The following is a 17375-nucleotide window of genomic DNA, read 5'->3' as shown; positions in this document are numbered from 1 at the left end:
TGCACAAGAGATGGATACAGCTATAACTACATTTAAAGGCCATCTTTTATACAAAACCCACTTCTTCATGTCTTTTATGCATACATACGTGTCCCCTCTGTGTCAAGAGATTCAGAAAGTTTCAGAAAAAATATTCTCTTTTTGTTCTGATCCATCTTGATAGCTGATCAGATTTCGGCCACTTTGTGATGTCACAATGTTTTTTTGGGTTGTGCAACCATTAGCCAAACCAAGCTACCACCCGCCCACCTTATCACCTGAACACCTCCTAGAGCACCATTGTGTTTTTTTAAACCAATCATCACTCAGATGGGCGTGGCCAGCAGCAGCTCATTAGCATTTGAAGCTACAGACTCAGCACTTTTGGAACAGAGCTGAAACAGAGGAGTTTATGGGATGCTACAGTCATGATCTATTTGGAGTTTCATCAGCTTGTATATATCTGAGACCTCTAATTTATTGATGAAAAGAGTATAATCGGGGACCTTTAAGTGACATAAAACATGCATGTATAGTTGTATGCTAATACTTAAAGACTCAGTTGTATCATCTCTCTCAAGTTCACTATTTACATTCTTCAGCGGGGTTTTCAGGTTCAAGCCTGATTAGCACCAGTTATATTTTGTATTAGAATTTCAAGATCATGCTTCCACTTCCCAAGAGGTGAAATGGAAAGTTCATTAAACCCTATTTTATTAAATGAGAGTGTAAGGACTCATTTGCATATCAGTCACACGTATTTTGCATAATAAGAAACTGCAATAAAAGCTGAGCCCAGGGTTGAGAAACTTTATCATATTTCATTATGAAAGATAGTGACAGCCTATCTTATACTTACAATATGTATTAAAAGAAAAGATGACAAAATGTTACATATTCACATTTCTTCATAGGTTTTTGTTTTTTTTGCTTGGCTTCTGTCCTTATCCGCAACCATAAATTAGCCTTTATGATTGTGTGGCAACAGGAGCATTCATGTAAAGCTAAAAGAGGAAACATATTAATGCTTAAAGTTAAAATCAAACCTGGAATGCAGTTGATTTAGGAGAGTTTCTACTTAGTATCAGCGTTATTCATTATTGCACTGTGATCCTTTGCTTTTAGAGGTCCGCCTTCACAATACATCAAGTGTTGGTTGAGTGTTTGGAGTCATGTCAGTTCAAACAGAAAATACATTTCCATATGTATTAGTAAAGGAATAAGCATGTTACAAATGTTCTTAGAGTGTCCCCAAAACATTCAAGGTTCGCTTTGGTCTCAGTGCGAGTCTTCAACACGTCTGAAACTAAAATAATGTCTCTTCAGGATATCCATCCTAAAAAGGTCCCAGAACTCCCGACAGTGTTTCTCCTGGTGATGGTTATTTGGTCCTTATTGGTCTCTGTTCTTTGGTTCCAGTGTGACTCTCTGAAGCTCACGAGGCGTCTGCAGGAGAGGAAGCAGCTTCCCTCACTCCATCCTCCAGGATCTCTCTGACCTGCTCCAGAGTCTCCGCCTGCCGGATCACCTCCAGCTTCATCTGAGGGAGCAGACACGGGCCAGTGAATAGAAATCAGAATTCCTTTTATTGTCCCTCAGAGGGGATATTTAAATTGTTACAGTGAGAGACAGAACTGATGAAGAGGAAAAGAAGACATTGACTTTAACTTCTCATCTTTATATAAATATTTTCATTTTCTCTTTTGACTTCCTATTGCACATTTTTAATTTAACTTCAAATGTTTATCCAAATATTTGTATTTAATTCAATTTAAATTCTAGTTACCCCTTTTTTACTAAACGTTTTATGTTAATTTATGGCTTTTTATATTCTTTTTTTATTCGATCTTCTTATTGAACTTTTTTACTTTGACTTATCTTGATATAAAAATGTTACTCCTATTTTATTATTGAAAATGTTTTACTTTAAAAGATTATGTTTAAACAAATATGTTGTATGTTTCTTCTTTACACTCAGGATTTGTTCCCTTCACTAAAGTAAACAAAGGTCCGGTGCTCCTCACCTGCAGGGACTGAGAGAGCTGCACGAAGTCTCTCTGAACCGTCTGGCTGGTGTCCACCTGGCTGCGCATACTGATCACCTGACTGCGCAGCTCCAGACACTGCTGCTGCAGCGCCGCCTGACGGACACAGGAAACAGACAAATAAAGGAAACGGTTTGAAAACGTGTAACTTGGCCAACTCATAGCCTCAACATTACCACAGAGTTGAAAGGCAGACTCACTTTGTCATTGCTGAGGGCCTTGCAGGTGCTCTGCACGTGAGACAGCGCCACCCGCAGGGCCTCCAGCTCGGTGCAGCAGGACAGCAGCTCGGCCTGCAGCTGATCCTTCTGAGCAGAGATCCTCTCTGTCTCTGTCTTCAGACTGGACAGACGCACTGCACACACACACACACACGCACACCATTAATACTAAAACAAAAACTCCTGGTTATCACACATTGGCCCTCAGATTGAACATCAGTTCTAACGGTTTCAAAACTGTACGTATTAAAGTTTAAAGTGGAAATAACATCCTATAATTAGGTTACCAGAGTAATAATAAGCTGTTCACTCACCTTCTAAAACTTCTGAGGATCGGAGGTGCCAATTGGTGCAGACAGGAGGAGAGAATGAAACATATTTTAGAGTCAAGACAGCGAGTGTTGAGACAACAAAATAAATACCGATGATCCACAGACCGTTCTCCTCTGTGCGGGTATCCAGCTGATCCCGGAGGTTCACAATCTCGATGCGAAGACGCTCCTCACAGTGCGCACCCTGCAGGTCAGAGGTCAACAGTCAGCACACACCCACCCACACACACACCGAGTGTCTGCTATAAAGCTGCACCATAACCATTCATTACGTGGTCAAAGCACAAATTGTATTTGACCACAGTAAAACTTTTCAAGTTAAAAAGAAGCAAATAAACATTTTAAATGACCAACGGATGGTCAGGATACTTCCGGATTATTGCAAACTTGGTTACAAGATTCAACAGCCACCGGTGAAAGTTGACCGAAACACATTTTAGGATAAATAGGTAAATCTGTGAGCCACTTAGTTTAACTCTCAGTCATCATAAGACGTAAGTAATGACGAAAGGTAGCAGCTGACTAAAAGGAGGTTACATAAACAAACTGTTTTCCAGTTTTGTTCCAATTTTTATTGCTATGAGAAACTTTTAATCACTGTTTTCTCAATTATCTACATTTGAATGATGAATAGATTATTTAAAGATCAGTATAGAACAAAAACTAGACTTTCAGTGACTTTTCCTTGAGTTTACATACTGTAAATACAGAACCAGCAGTTTTACCTGCAGTGTTGCAGGGAAGGAGTCTGGCTCATCCTCCACCTCCTCTCCTTTGAGTCGGGACAGCTCGGTGCAAACCTTCCTCTGGGAGAGGGACAACTCTGCCTGGACACACAGGTGCAGATTCAAACACTTGCTCGTACTGAATAACATGTTAATCAAACCTGATCTTTTTGGTACAGCACTAGGAATCAAGTGAGAACTTTAGTTTGACCTCTGTAAGCCAGTCTTCAAGCACCTGGGTTACACCTTTATGGCAAAAACTAAATGTAAGAGCCTGTGCGTGCGTGGCATCCTCACTGTGCCAAAACCACAAAGGAAAAGTTTGACAGACATGTTTGTTTTATCTATTCAACTCAGCAAGAAAGCATTCACACTCGGGAGCACCGGCTTCACTCACCAGCCGACTCTGGACGGCGCTCTGTGATTGGCTGAAAGATTTCTGCAGATCCTGGAGGAGGGCCTCTGAGGTGTGGACCTGAGCCTGGAGCATTGACACCTGAACACACACACAAATGACCATGTGACTAAACCAGCACATAATATCCACTCCCACTGAATGTACGCTGCATGCTGCTCACCTGTTTGTGTGTTTTGTTGGTTTGTGTGTCCAGCTCTCTCTCCAGCTCCTCCTTCTCCTCCTGCAGCTGACTCACCTCGCCTCGCAGCTCCGACACCTGCACCACACACACACAACAGCCTCAATACACTATATACTCGTTCTTCTGTTAGGACGACCAATAACTATTATTTTCATTAGTTATTTCCATTACTCTACTCTTTATAATTTAGATTAATCAACATTTCTGGTTTATAAAATGTTAGAAAATAGGGAAGAACCCAGTATTTTAAAATACAAGATCTTTAAATGTCTTTGTTTTGTCAGTCCTAAACCTAAACATGTTCAGATAAATAAGGAAAAAGTAGGAAATCTCCATTATTTAAAAAGGCAGCAGAAATGTACTTTATTAATTAATCGATAATGAAAGTAGTTTGCAGTGGTTTTCTCTGTCGATATACTAATATTCCTTAACTAATCAAAGCTTTTGGTCATACTGTATGAATTAAACAGTTAATTAAAAGGATTGTAAGGAGGCTTTCTCTATTGCTATAGAGTGACATGACGGATTTTGTTTCATAAAAGTATAAAACCTGCCATTCAGTATCATCATTTTGAATCAGTACCTGAGCATTGAGAGCGTCCCAGTCTCCGAGAGTGACCAGTCGGTGTCCGGCGGGCGGCAGGTAGATGGCTTCAGGAACCAGGGTTCCCGTGGAGACCAGAGAGTCGGTGTCCTCCTGAGCGTGGAGCTTCCTGGGCAGAGAGGGCGTGTCTAGGGAGAAGGAGGACAGCGAGGCCGAGTCGCAGTGCCGCAGAGAAAAATACGCTTCTGACGTAGGAGGCGTCCCTTCTCCCTCCGTCGACGTCTCGAGATCTGCCGGCTGGTTTTGCCTCCGCTCCACCGCCACCGCCTCAGACAGGCTGTTGGTGAGCGATGATGAAGATTCATTATTGCCTTTCCTTCCACTGATCTAACAGGCGAGTAAAACAAATGCTTGTATTAAGTCAAGAACATATGGAAACAATTTTTGGAAAAACACACAAAGTGAAATACTGACCATGCTCTGCCCGCTGGCTCTCCTCCACTCTCCAGACTGAGACTGGAGGACTGAGAGCCTGGCTTCATACTGCGCAGCTGTCTCTGCACACACAGAAGGACCATAAAGTAAGGACTTATTAATCTCATCAAGTGAACAATATCCAGTTTGCCACCAAAATAACTCCACAATACTAGTGCAGCTGAATTTCAGAATTCATTATGTTTTATTTGACTAAAGTTTTAACCCTCTATGGGACTTCGTCATTTATAAATGACGCTTCAAAAAACAGCTTTAAAAAATAACACAAGCCTCTAACCAATCATATTGCACCTTTAATGTGTCACCTAACATCCCTTCTAACCAATAAAATCAAAGATTATATAATGTCATGACAACAAGGAAGTTACAAGGAAGTACAGGAGACAAGAGCACATGTTAGGTCACATGCACAAGTAGCATCATGGTAAGTCCATTTTTAAGCTATAAAACACACATAAATCACCAATAAAAAAATATTACTAAATAGCCTAACAGTTGTTTTACTATTTTAGTCATTTCATGTAAGGAAATCTACAAATCCTTCTTCAAAACAGTTAAAAAAGTGCATGTCATGTATAAATGACAAAGTCCCATTAAGGGAAAGAAATGTTCCTAATGGTTTCTATTGTTGTGATGGAGATTCGACTGTTGTGATGCAGGGTCAAACTATTTATTCATACGTCTTTCTTAGGACGTTTCCAAGTTTTATGGTAAAGTGAGAGGGACAGCTATGCCTATTCCTGAGGGCAGTGAGGACAGTGCCAGCAGTGATGAGGACGAGGTAGTTGTGAGAGTGGAGCCCAGAAATGAGCAACAGGAAGACAGCGACAATGAGAGAGATGGTAGTGATGAAGGACAGGATGAGAATGAGGAGCCAGGCAGTGAGGAGGATCTTCAACCAGGGATAGGCCGTAGGTTGTTGTGGAAGTCAGCGATCCGTGCCCATTACCCAGTCCCTGCCTGGAAGATACGTCTGGCCACAGCAGAAAGGGTGCATTCCCCAACCTATTATTTTAGGCAGATGTTCTCCCCTGAGTGTTTCAAACACATTGTAGAGCAGACCAATCTCTACTCTGTACAGAGCAATGTGAACGCACCCCTGAATTGTTCAGAGAAAGAGATGGAGCAGTTCATTGGCTGTGCCTTTCATATGGGCATTTATGGTGTACCTGCACAACGCATGTGCTGGCAGACACACACTCGCATTGACAAAATTGCTGAGGTGATGCCAATGAGAAGATGGGAACAGATCAAAGCCAACCTCCATTTCAATGACAACACTATGGAGGGCCCTCATAATCTAGGCCAAGATCGGCTCTTCAAGGTCAGACCATTTCTTGACTTTACAGTTGAGACTATGAAAAGCATCCCTTTGACAGAGCATCTCTGTGTTGATGAGCAAATAATCCCATTCAAAGGGAAGAGTTATTTGAAAAACTATAACCCCAAAAAGCCCCACAAATGGGGTTACAAGGTGTATGTGCTTTGTGACTCCAAGGGTATGGCATACAACGTTCACCTGTGCTTCACACCAAAAAAGAACTGCCTGGTTCAGTTTCATAACTAATGGGACAAATTTGCATATATCTTTTTAATTATTATGGTTCAAGAATCATTCTGAAATGAAATTTTTTAAGTGTTTTATCAATAAAATGTGTTCATGGATAATGAAGCCATTGTTATTTAATCAATTGTTTTTTACATTAAGAAATCATGGAAAAATATATACCCGAATGGGACAAAGTCATTTATAAATGACGATACCCCAAAATAAAGGTCAAAGGTCAATTTGGGAAAGTGAGCATAGGAAATTTATTTTAGGCCTTAATACACTTAAAATCAAAGGTCATTAAATTTTTTTAGTTAATTTCCTTAATTAGTCCCATAGAGGGTTAACAATATAACAAACTTTCATTGTTATAAAAGAAGGAGCAGAACTTACCCAGCTAATACTTAAGCACAGGAAACTAAAACTAAAAACCTCTAGTGCCACTATTTTTTTAAATAAAATGTATTGTGAAAATATGGAACAGCACCTCTGTATAATCAACATCTTAAATATTCATATTTTTTATCAGTATCCAACCCCAACCATAACTACTAAGAATGTCTTTCTCCTAACATCTTGTTACGTGAAATTAAACAACGTGCACATACACTGTGCTTCTCAAGCCAGTGTAACAATGTACACGCACGCACGCACGCACACACGCACGCACGCACGCACACACACACACCTCTGAGAGCCTCCTGCAGAGACTGGATCTCTTGATCACATTGTTTCTGCAGCTCTGCCAGTTCCTCCTGTTTGCTCAGCTCGCAGATCGTCGCCACGCCCTGCCAGTGCTCCACCTGAGCTCGGCACTCGGCTAGCTGGGCCTGCAGGCTCGCCTCTGAAAAACCATAAAGAGGTTGTTAATTAATCTGCATTATAAGTAACCACACAAGACCTATAGATACCTTACTACAAGATAAGAAGAACACTCACGTGATGTCTCTAATCCATATGTTAGAAACGTGCAGAGCAGCATATTGTGTGTGGTTTTGTAAGACTACGAAGCATTTATGTCATCATTGTTAGGAGAGCAACTGGAAGTTAGACAAAGCTGTCTGAAGAAGATGCAAAAAAATCCTTTAAATAGAGTCATGCAGTAGTGTTTATGAGTATTTTGACTAACAATTTCATATGCCATAAATGACGGAACCCTTCATTGTTTAAGTGTTTGACAGGGAACACGACCAATTGATTTTATTGTTTAGTTCACTGGGGGATCAATTAGGAGAGTATACCCTATCTTGTAATGATTGAGTTAATGAGTAAATACATTTAGGGCAAAGTCCCACATAATCCAACGCTGATCTTACGTGTGTATCTGTAGTCTTATATATGTTTCTCATTTCTTTTAAAAATATTCTTTTCATGCACAAATGGAAAAGTTACCTCACATATTTCAAATAATTTAGCATTATTGACGTTTGAATAAACCTGATGTAAGAGCTGTCAGGACGTCCATACATTAGGTTTTATTAACAGCTGCTGTCATTATTTGTATTAATAAGACAGCAGCACACACAGCATTCTTTATACTTCCTTTACTTATGTTGCTAAAGAAGAACTACAAATGTTTCTGCTCGTTTTAGAAAACTTTATAAGAAGTTTAAGTAAGTTGGTGGATTTAGCATTCCCAGGGACATTAAGGTGCTAATGTACACTGCTGCTGAAGGATTATGTCTCAAAAAGCAGCAGACCTATACATTAATATGTTGTTAAATATATGACTAGGTACAGTAGTCACATATCTATGATAATATCAAATAAAGAAGTGAAACAGATAGTAGACATATTGTGGTTTAAGCAGAGGTGGGAGAAGTACTCAGATCTTGTACTTGCGCAAAAGTAGAAGTGTGCAGGAATACTGTGTTAAGAATAAAAGTCCAGCACTGAAAATGTTAGGCTACTCAAGTAAAAATACAAAAGTATTGGCATCTAAATATACTTAAAGTACCGAAAGTAAAAGTACTCGTTGGGCAGATTGGCCCATTGTCATTATTGATGCATGAATTGTTATCAGAGCTGGTAAACGTGGAACTCATGTTAACAGCTTTGTAGCCTACACTGTAAGGTAGCTTGTGGATTTAGTCAAGGTGGAACCAAATGAATTTAAGTAGTGATTATATTGCACATCATTAGTCAAAACCTGCACAGTAACGCAAGACAAATGTAGTGGAGTAAAAGTACAGTAGGCTATTTACCTCTGAATTGTAGTGAGGTAGAAGTACAAAGTAGCAAAACATTGAAATACTCAAGTAAAGTACAAGTATCTCAAAACTTGAGTAAATGTACTCAGTAACCTCACACCACTGGGTTTAAGCTACAGGAGGTCCAGTGTGGATACAAATTAAGCTAAAGTGTTAGCTTGCGGCTAGCATCCCCCGTTCATTCCTATGGTCAGAGATGCTAACGGGCCGTTTGTCGGTTAACTGACCGGTGTAGCTTCGCATTCAACAGGTTTCTCTCACAGTGAAGACAAGCAATACGTAAACGTTTTTTCGAATAAAAACCAAGCTTTGAAGAGATCGGTATTCCCTCCCAGACAATCCTGTTAGGAGTAAAGCAGATTAAAGTGTTTATTTACCCGAGTCTTGTTCACTCCTGGAGCTCATGTTTTCCTCAGACAGAGTCAATCTGGCGAGGGATCAAGACGACTATTACCAAAAATGCAAAAAACCTGTCGGAGACATTTTTGTACAAGAAGCTCCAGAGCTTAGGTGTGGAAATGATCACCAGTGTCAACTTCAGGAAACAACTTTCCCCGGTCCAAAGCCTGCGGAAATAACGTCAACCTCCTTCCTGTTCTCAAGAGCCTTTCCCTGTTTGCTGTGCCCTCTCATTTGACTGTTTTCAGGATTTCAGGATTTCAGAATACCAAGAAACATGGCCACAGGTTTCTTAAGTGACTGCCACACCCCGGACATTAATGTATGTATGTAGCCATCATGGCCACTGTGCTGACCACTGGAGGTCACTGGAGCATCTTCCTTGGCTCTCTGTCACAAAAAGGCAGAGGAGGACTGTTACTGAGTACATTTACACAAGCACTGTATTAAAGGGATACTTTACTCATTAAATTACCATTTGTATATCATAATCTTAATATATCTATCATATCTTAATGTACTCCTTAAAAAATGTCTTTAATAATCTAAAGTAACAACAGGGGAGTAATTGCTGAAATAGCAGTTTTCCCCCTCTCTAAATGATGATACTCTGGTGACATTGGGAAGATGTTAACCTTTTTTAAATACCGATAATAGTGTATAACTTTCCCAGCTACTTGAAAGATGACAAAAACCTTTCAAATCAAAGAGAATCATTTTTTGGAAAAATAATACTGTCACAATAAGTCAGCCTTCTTTGGTTTTGCTTCCTCACTTTTGCCAATTTGAGAGCGATTAAAGTGTTGTCTCAAATGGAAAATACTAATGTTAAGGCAGTAGTGTATGGGCACTTGAACATTATTTAGAAGGTTCTGCAGGTAATTCAGACATGGATTCTTTATCTTAAAGAGTGTAAGGCTAGATTTACAATTGTAAACAGGCTGGTCTCTGCACAGCTTTCTTTTTGTTGGAGGGCGCTGCTGATCAGGATCATCACATAAGATATCCCTGCTCTCTACCTCCCTGGGTGCTAGTTGCAAGTGTAAAGTGCAAAACTGGCTGTGTTATCAGCTTGAACAAGTAGGTCACTTTTCATACAGTGTGCTGATATGATGAGGTCCTCTGTGTCCTTTATACAGGAAAGGTTAGCGTGTTATATATGTGCATTATGAAAATCGTGCCAAATGATTAATGATATTCATGCAACATAAACTTACATTTGTTACATAAAATGGAGTTAAGTTTTAGTTAGCGCTTATTCCCCCCTGTCCTGAGTCGCTGAATAATCCAATGACAATTTAAGTGATTAATGAACTTTATCTGTTGAACATTGTCAAGTAAAAAAATTCAGATGTTTAAAAAACAAGTGTGATATTAACCTTGAAACAGGGAAACTGTGTTTCATTAGCAACAGTCTTTCCCCACCTGTTTCCTTTGCTTGACAAAGGCATGGACAGGGTTTATAGTTTCCTGTTTGCTTTTGAATCAATAAAAAAAAGAATGACTGAATATTCCAAATAAGAAGCCACACAGGTTAAGCCTTAAAGAGCGAGCTGTGATTTCAGCCAAATTCTTACAGCTACACCTTGTGGTCGAAACTGTGACTTTCTAACCCTCTTAACACTAAATGCCACTCTTTGGTTTTCATTTCTTCATGTAGACATCTGCTATCTACAGTGAGAGGGCATGCATCCTGTCTGTGCTTTATCAGTGTGCAGTGAAACCGGGTGTGGCGAGAAAAAGTCCAAACAAAAGCAGAGAAAACACGTCATCTTTAGGCCTTCGAAACTTTACTCTGACCTTAAAGTCAAGGAGTTGACAAAAAGAAAAGTAACAATTGCAAAGATGAAATTTCTTGTTTCAAAGAAAGAACAGAATGTGAACTCAAGAAAGAGCATCATCGCCACATATTATGAACAGTGTTTTATTTAAGTCATTAGTAATTCAAACATGGTCACAATGCAAAATACAAAAAGTTGGTTTCATCAGTGGGAAAATGTTGAAGTCCTGGACATTTAATTTAATAACAGTTGTGCCTATAATTGAATATTCTACAGAGTAACTAACAGACATTCATGATGCTAACTGGAATAACCGTTTCTTCATGATCCCATAGGACTGTATAAAATGCTGGTGGAAGTTTTCAAAAACTCGTACAAAGTCGACTCTTGTAAACCAGTGCTATACGTCGTATAACTAAAATACTATTCATCTGATAAAGAAATATTATAAATAATCTTGCAAATGTTTAAATACCTTAAAGTGGTGTAAGCCTGTTTATTCCTTTGACTGGAGCAGAGGCACATGTATAGAAATGCTCACAACAAATAGGCGGTCAGTAATAGAAGCTCATTTCCAAACACTAGTTATCTGCAGGTAGTGTGGTTTCAGAGTGCTGACATCATCCTCATCAGAAAGGTGATGGGTTTATTGTACCGTGGGCTTATAAGTTACATTTTTAACATGATACAGAGAGCAGTGGTCAAAGAGACGTGGCGAGAAAGGTTTAATTTCATTTGGTCCAACGTCAGTGTGGGGGGGGATGCTGAAATCATTTTCCTTTACAAGTCCATGTCCTGATCGCTGACACTCTGGCGAAGGTATTCTTCATACAGCTTTTTCTAGAGGGGAGAACATAAATTGTTAAAGTCCAATGCTGCCATTTCAGATAAATGATCAGTTTTTGAACCTCTTTTCACCCTCTGTCTGAAATCACAACTAGAATATGACAATTTGCAGTATCTTAGAATATAAAATGAAGAACTTTGTAGAGATTTATAAGAGGTTGCATTGAACAGAAGTGTGCACGATATATATACAAGACTGATAAACATCTGAGCTCTGTGAAGTGCCTACCCTCAATTTTGACCACACACATCTGGTTGCAGTTCACATATTTATAAACACTAAAATAAGCAGTATTTTATTCCACTGTAAGTATTTCATTTTACATTCCGTTTAGTTTTATTGGACCTGTCAATTGTTATTTCTGCAATTACTGGCACATTATGTCACTTGAACTATTGTCTTACACTATTAATAATTGCTTTTATATCTTATTTATTTGGATGTTGGAGGAGCCTGGGACTTATCTTCTCATTGTGGAACTACGCTGCAGCTACTGTGAATATGACAATAAACCCTTTGATAATATCCAGAGGAATGTGCAAGGTGAACAGAGTGTGAGGAATGGCTCACATGATGTGCCTTAAATGTAACGCATGCCTTGATCATTTCAGAGTCACACGCACATACCTTTTTGGCCTTGACCACCTCCTGAACGTACTCCAGCTTCTCCTGCAGCTGCCTCTTCTGTTTGCCGCTCATAGTTGGTTGAGTCCTGAGAAGGATTGAAAGGAATTTAATAAGATTAACAAACAAACTGAAGCTGGTGAGAAAATAAAAATCCACCAAATAAAAAAAAGGAAAGTTGCAAATCCAGGGGGAGCCTGAAATCACATGCAGATGCTTAAAATAGATTATCCTCTGGATTCCACTGGGGGACATAAAAGTGGACCAGATGGAACGCAGTTTTATGGGTACAAAAGGCCAGAGAAAAGTATAGACTTAAAAAGATCTCAGATAGAAGGGTACTACTACAACGCTGCAACTAACTTATTTAAATAATGATTTCATGATTAATCAAAATGCATTGTCTCCAAAAAAATGTTTGAAAAGTAATATTTTGAATTCCTTGTTTTGTGTTACTAACTCCGAACCGTATTAAAAAAAAAGGTATTTGTTTTTTTTATAACAGAAGAAAGGCAGTGACTGCAGCTGAACTAGAGGGAGATTTGGCAATTATTGCTGGAAAATGTATAGATTTTTAAAAGTAGTTTGGGATTAAGTGTCGATATGAGAAAGCAGGATGAAATATATGAAAAGTAGAAGTGCACCCACGTAACGGCAGATTAAGCACCATCGCTTTCAGACGATAATGTCGTACCTGAAGAAGTAGCGTGCGAAGATGAGCAGGAGGAAGGAGAGAAACACCATCCCGCCAACGCCGTACAGCTGCTGCTCCACAGACAGCGAGTCGAACAGTTTCACAACGGGAGCCTGTGGATCACAAGAGCCGCTAGGATCAGACTTCACTGCTTCACATATGGACAGCGAAACACAACACCGAGAGAGCACTAACCAGGTAGAGAGAGAGTGTCTCGGTGCCCTCGGGGCCCAGAGCCAGCTCCAGCAGCTCCTTAGAGAGGACACCCAGCACCAGCAGCGCCATCAGACCCAGAGGCACGCTGAAGCCCAGCAGCGTGAGGAAGCAGCTCTTACAGCGTGCACGCCGGTTACTGACACTGACCTGCCTGAGAGAGAGGAGAGGGCCACGTTAATCAAGCATGCTCGTTTTACCAAACTATATTCCCTTCTGTAGCACACTGTGTTCCTACCTGTCGTTGCTGAGCGTGTCAGCGATGGCCTCGCTGATCACCTCGCAGTCCTTCTCCAGGGAGTTCAGAGTGTTCTGGACCGTTTGGTTGATGGTTTTCTCGACGGTGCGACAAACCTCCTCAATCTGGTTCACACAGCGACTCGGCTGAGAGCCGGAACAAAGACAACAAATGCAGTTAGCAGCAGTCAGTAACTTTACATTATGATCTCTAAAATAATTGAAAATACAAGTTGAAGGAGCAAAAACATGAGCCTAAAAAGCATACAATCATCTAGAGCTCTTTGAAAGTGCAACCCTTACCTTATGCGGATTAGGAATGTAGATGGTGGGCATGTCAAAACCGCACTTGTTGAGTCCCGGCCGCTTGCAGAGCTCCTGGACAATCTGCATCATTACTCTCTGGAACACGCAGTCACAAAAAACACACACAAGTCAGAGGGAGAGAGTACTCAATGTAACTCTGGTCAAATAGGACAATATTTGTATGCAAGTGAATGTCCATGTTTTCTACTCGTATATACTTTAAAGCCTGCGCTGGTAAAGACACTTGACAGCAGCTTTAAACCACCCACACACTTTAACATGAAGAGGACCTTATAGGCTGTTTTAGGTTACCATCCCTCCTGGAGGGGTCTGACAACATCAGTGCATGTATTAAAACGTGTGGACACAGCTTATTTAACTTCTACTAACTTGTTTATACCAAGTGACTTTATCTGTTCTACAATCTAATGAAAATTATGCAAGCTTTTAAGTCTGGCTGTTGCTTTGAATACCTGTCTGTCCGATTCCCCCCCAGCCTCGTCGGCCTTGCTCAGGTAGAAGTGCAGTCGGTCTCCGTGTTTCTCATTCAGTTTCTCCACGATGTTGAGGCTGCGCTTGCACAGAGCCTGACCCATGGGGTCAAAGAAGACCAGGATCAGGTCACAGACGTCACCTGAGAGGAACAGTGGGGGAAAATGTTAACTGGAGATAAGGCAGATTGTGCAAATGTCCCTCCTTTAATGTTGTATTATTTTACAGTAAAACTATATTTAAGTTATTTAGTTAGTTGCTTCTCACCCAGCCACATGATAACCTCGTCCACGTCAAAGGGATACTTCATATCACCGTCCACAAGCCCCGGTGAATCCACAAACGTCACCAGGCTGAAACGTTTCTGTCGCGACGTGCAGATCTCTGTGCTCAAGTACTCGGAAACACCTAGACATCGATTCAAGAAGAACAGACAAGATGGGTGAAAACTGGAGGGACAGTAGATTTTTTTTACAACACTGATGCACTGTGGTTTGTTTTGTGTCAGAATCAGAATCCTTTATTGGTCCCACAGAGGGGAAATTTAGCATGATGTCTTGCTCCATCATGCTAATCCCGTTATGTCACTTAATGTATGAAGTTTTGTTTGTTTTGTTTAGTCATGTCAGGCTTCCCTTTATAAATAAGTGTAGTGATTCTGGAAGTTTTATAGTTGTTTTTAAAGTTCAAGAGGTACATGGATGCTGCCAGCCACACACTGTTGTTGCTGCATCCTAAGCAAAGCACTTTGTTAAAGTTCTTGAGTGAAGGACAAACAACAAAACAGGAAATCTGTCCATCAAAATGCGGGGAATCTGGGAATTTATCTGTGTGGCTGCACTTTGAGGGGAGACAAATTGCATCATCAAACAGAGACGGATTGGGATTACAGCTGAAATCTCACCTTTGAACTCTTGCAGAGGTTTGAAGTGTGGATACAGATGAAGGGTGGCGTTTCCCTAAAGAAAAGAAGAACTGTTTTAGTAGGGAATGTGACAATAAATGTTGCAACATAAGGGAGAATTGAAAATCACATTTTGTTACTTCTTCCTGCATCAAATATGAACCTATTTTACAATAAATGGTGCTTTTTAGTTTTTGTACTGTTGCACTCACTGTGAGAGACTCTCTCTTGCGGCCACTTGTAACAAAGCTGAAGCCTTGAGTCTCAATAGCCACTCCTGTGCGTTGGATGTGCTCTTCAACATACCTGACAAAAAAGACAAAGCAAAACCAAACAGTCACGATTACAAAGCTTTACTAAGGAGGGTTGTCCCAGAATGCAACAGAAACAAATAAAGCCGGACAGGCACAGAGTAGACTAGGAGTTTTAGGTAGACCTGTTACTTTACATCTAATCATCTGATTCATGCTTTTATTTCCTTGTGTTTTACAGTGTTGCATGCAAGTCATCACTTTGTTTGCCCAGCGATGAGCAATGTTATTCTGGCTGAACCAACCTGCCCTCTGTGATGTACATTGGGACAAACATATTTACCAGTTGATGAAGGAGCTTTTCCCAGCAGAGTGGTTGCCCATCAGCATCACAGTGATCTTTTTCCTGGGCGCCAGCAGCTTTACACCAACAGTTTCGGCAACAGAGATCAACCCTTGAAGAAAAAAAACATAGATTTTTGTAAAATCAAGGATGTTAAGTTAAAGTGGAGTTATGACAGCTCTCAGGTCAGAGTAAGACTGCTACATGAGTGAACAGGATATGGAGAAAGGCCACACAAACACGTCAGCAGGAGTCTTTTATTTGATGGCAATTTTAAACTAATGATGGCATTTTAAAAATATGATGCAATTCATTCATTCTTTTCTGGGGACCCATAATTCCTTGCGAGGCTCCTCAATGAACAGTCTCTAATTAATTGTCACAATTCAAAACTTAGCATGTAAGGAGCTAGCTAGCATAGTGTGCAAACCCACTCTCCATGCATGGCTAATACAACTAGCATTGGTTAGCTAGCGTAATGTGAATCAAATCACACAATTATTGCTTAACAGCTAGCTAACGGTTAGCCCTCTGTACCAGGTTTAACGTCTCAACAAGTTAGCTAGCAAAGCCCTGGTCAGCGAAACAGCTTGATAGATTAACTTTGTTATTTAATGTTTTAAAGTTGGAGTGAGTTCCATTGAGGGTTTGAGACAAATAGTCATATAGCTGCCAACTCACCACTGTTTGGATCCGTGTAGAGTTGATGACAGTCCCGCAAGATGCGCTCATCGCAGGACACACCGCCGGTTAGCGCCTCTGCGTTGGCGGCACTTCGGTTCTTTATTTTCCCAGACATTGTAATACGGTGAGGATGTCAAACGTCTGAAGGGAATTGTTGAAGTAAATTACTCTCCGTGCGAGCTATGAACAAAGCCGGTTAGCCCTGTTTGAATCGCCCCGGTCTGCTTACACACCGGGTTGAGAAATACGTCGCTTAGCCACGTCCTCAGATGAAGCAGATTTCGTCGCAAGGGCTTCTGGGTAATGTAGTTTATCCACTCGTTTTTTGCAGCGTCAGTCCAGCAACAGTCACATAAGATAAAGGAATCAAATCGGTATATAAACCCACAAACAGGTTAGTCACAATATTGTGTACTGATTCAAGCACTGTTTAAAAGGTATATGTATATTTTAAGAATCAACAAGACTGTCCGATACACCAATGCACTTATTTCTACAGTAAATGTATAGGCAGCACTGCAGTATAAAATCAAGAACTACACACCAAAAGGGCTGTCTTGAAATTAAATCCAAATCCCTGTACTGCCATGAGTCTTGCTCAAAACACTAATATTAATAAGGAATGATCACACCAAGCATATACAGGGTGTGTTTGCATTCCCTTGACTGTTTTAATGATTTGCCCTATCATAAGTAATGTCTAAGTGCAGTAATAGGTAGTATAGCTTGCTGATGTCTGAGTGAGTAGACACAGAGAGTATCCTGTGGTCCAAGGCTATTGAGAAAAACATCACACTCAATGTAGTAAATGATTGGAGATGTAACAGCCCGTCATACAAGAGTAGCCTTTAGACAGTGCTTGGGCCTGCATCCAGCTGGAGAAAATAGAAGACCCAGTGCA

General features: G+C 40.4%; 2 protein-coding genes across 2 annotated transcripts; both read right to left on the bottom strand.

The window, feature by feature from the left end:
* Positions 1-774: 774 nt before the first annotated feature.
* Positions 775-9445, bottom strand: rabep2 (rabaptin, RAB GTPase binding effector protein 2). The gene is made up of 11 exons (XM_063903607.1): positions 9077-9445; positions 7178-7333; positions 4920-5002; positions 4485-4832; positions 3881-3976; positions 3700-3798; positions 3309-3404; positions 2560-2767; positions 2225-2379; positions 2004-2120; positions 775-1519 (listed from the first exon to the last, which is right to left on the bottom strand). The coding sequence occupies exons 1-11, from the start codon at positions 9102-9104 to the stop codon at positions 1415-1417; spliced, it is 1491 nt and encodes a 496-aa protein (XP_063759677.1). The 5' UTR covers positions 9105-9445; the 3' UTR covers positions 775-1414.
* A 1561-nt stretch (positions 9446-11006) lies between these two features.
* si:ch211-11k18.4 (uncharacterized) lies at positions 11007-16727 on the bottom strand. The gene is made up of 12 exons (XM_063903608.1): positions 16472-16727; positions 15791-15902; positions 15409-15502; positions 15197-15251; positions 14560-14700; positions 14274-14434; positions 13798-13896; positions 13496-13641; positions 13240-13411; positions 13045-13157; positions 12354-12438; positions 11007-11719 (listed from the first exon to the last, which is right to left on the bottom strand). Exons 1-12 carry the CDS (start codon positions 16587-16589, stop codon positions 11660-11662), a joined length of 1356 nt encoding a protein of 451 aa, XP_063759678.1. The 5' UTR covers positions 16590-16727; the 3' UTR covers positions 11007-11659.
* Between the last annotated feature and the right edge of the window lie 648 nt (positions 16728-17375).

Source organism: Eleginops maclovinus, chromosome 16 (genome assembly GCF_036324505.1).
Source record: "Eleginops maclovinus isolate JMC-PN-2008 ecotype Puerto Natales chromosome 16, JC_Emac_rtc_rv5, whole genome shotgun sequence".
Taxonomy (NCBI): Eukaryota; Metazoa; Chordata; class Actinopteri; order Perciformes; family Eleginopidae; genus Eleginops; species Eleginops maclovinus.
Note: the sequence above shows the minus strand (reverse complement) of the source record. Positions and strands in the feature narration are given on the sequence as shown.

What these genes read in the sequence shown, in the direction of transcription:
- rabep2 (XM_063903607.1), bottom strand. Translation starts at nt 9,104, where the DNA reads ATGAGCTCCAGGAGTGAACAAGACTCGG. An exon ending in GAGCCAGCGGGCAGAGCATG is followed by an intron (nt 4,833 to 4,919) that starts GTCAGTATTTCA and finishes CTCGCCTGTTAG; the next exon opens with ATCAGTGGAAGGAAAGGCAA. An exon ending in AGGCCCTCAGCAATGACAAA is followed by an intron (nt 2,121 to 2,224) that starts GTGAGTCTGCCT and finishes TGTGTCCGTCAG; the next exon opens with GCGGCGCTGCAGCAGCAGTG.
- si:ch211-11k18.4 (XM_063903608.1), bottom strand. Translation starts at nt 16,589, where the DNA reads ATGTCTGGGAAAATAAAGAACCGAAGTGCCGCCAACGCAGAGGCGCTA. An exon ending in TTCGCACGCTACTTCTTCAG is followed by an intron (nt 12,439 to 13,044) that starts GTACGACATTAT and finishes AATCCTTCTCAG; the next exon opens with GACTCAACCAACTATGAGCG. An exon ending in AGGTGGTCAAGGCCAAAAAG is followed by an intron (nt 11,720 to 12,353) that starts GTATGTGCGTGT and finishes TCTCCCCTCTAG; the next exon opens with AAAAAGCTGTATGAAGAATA.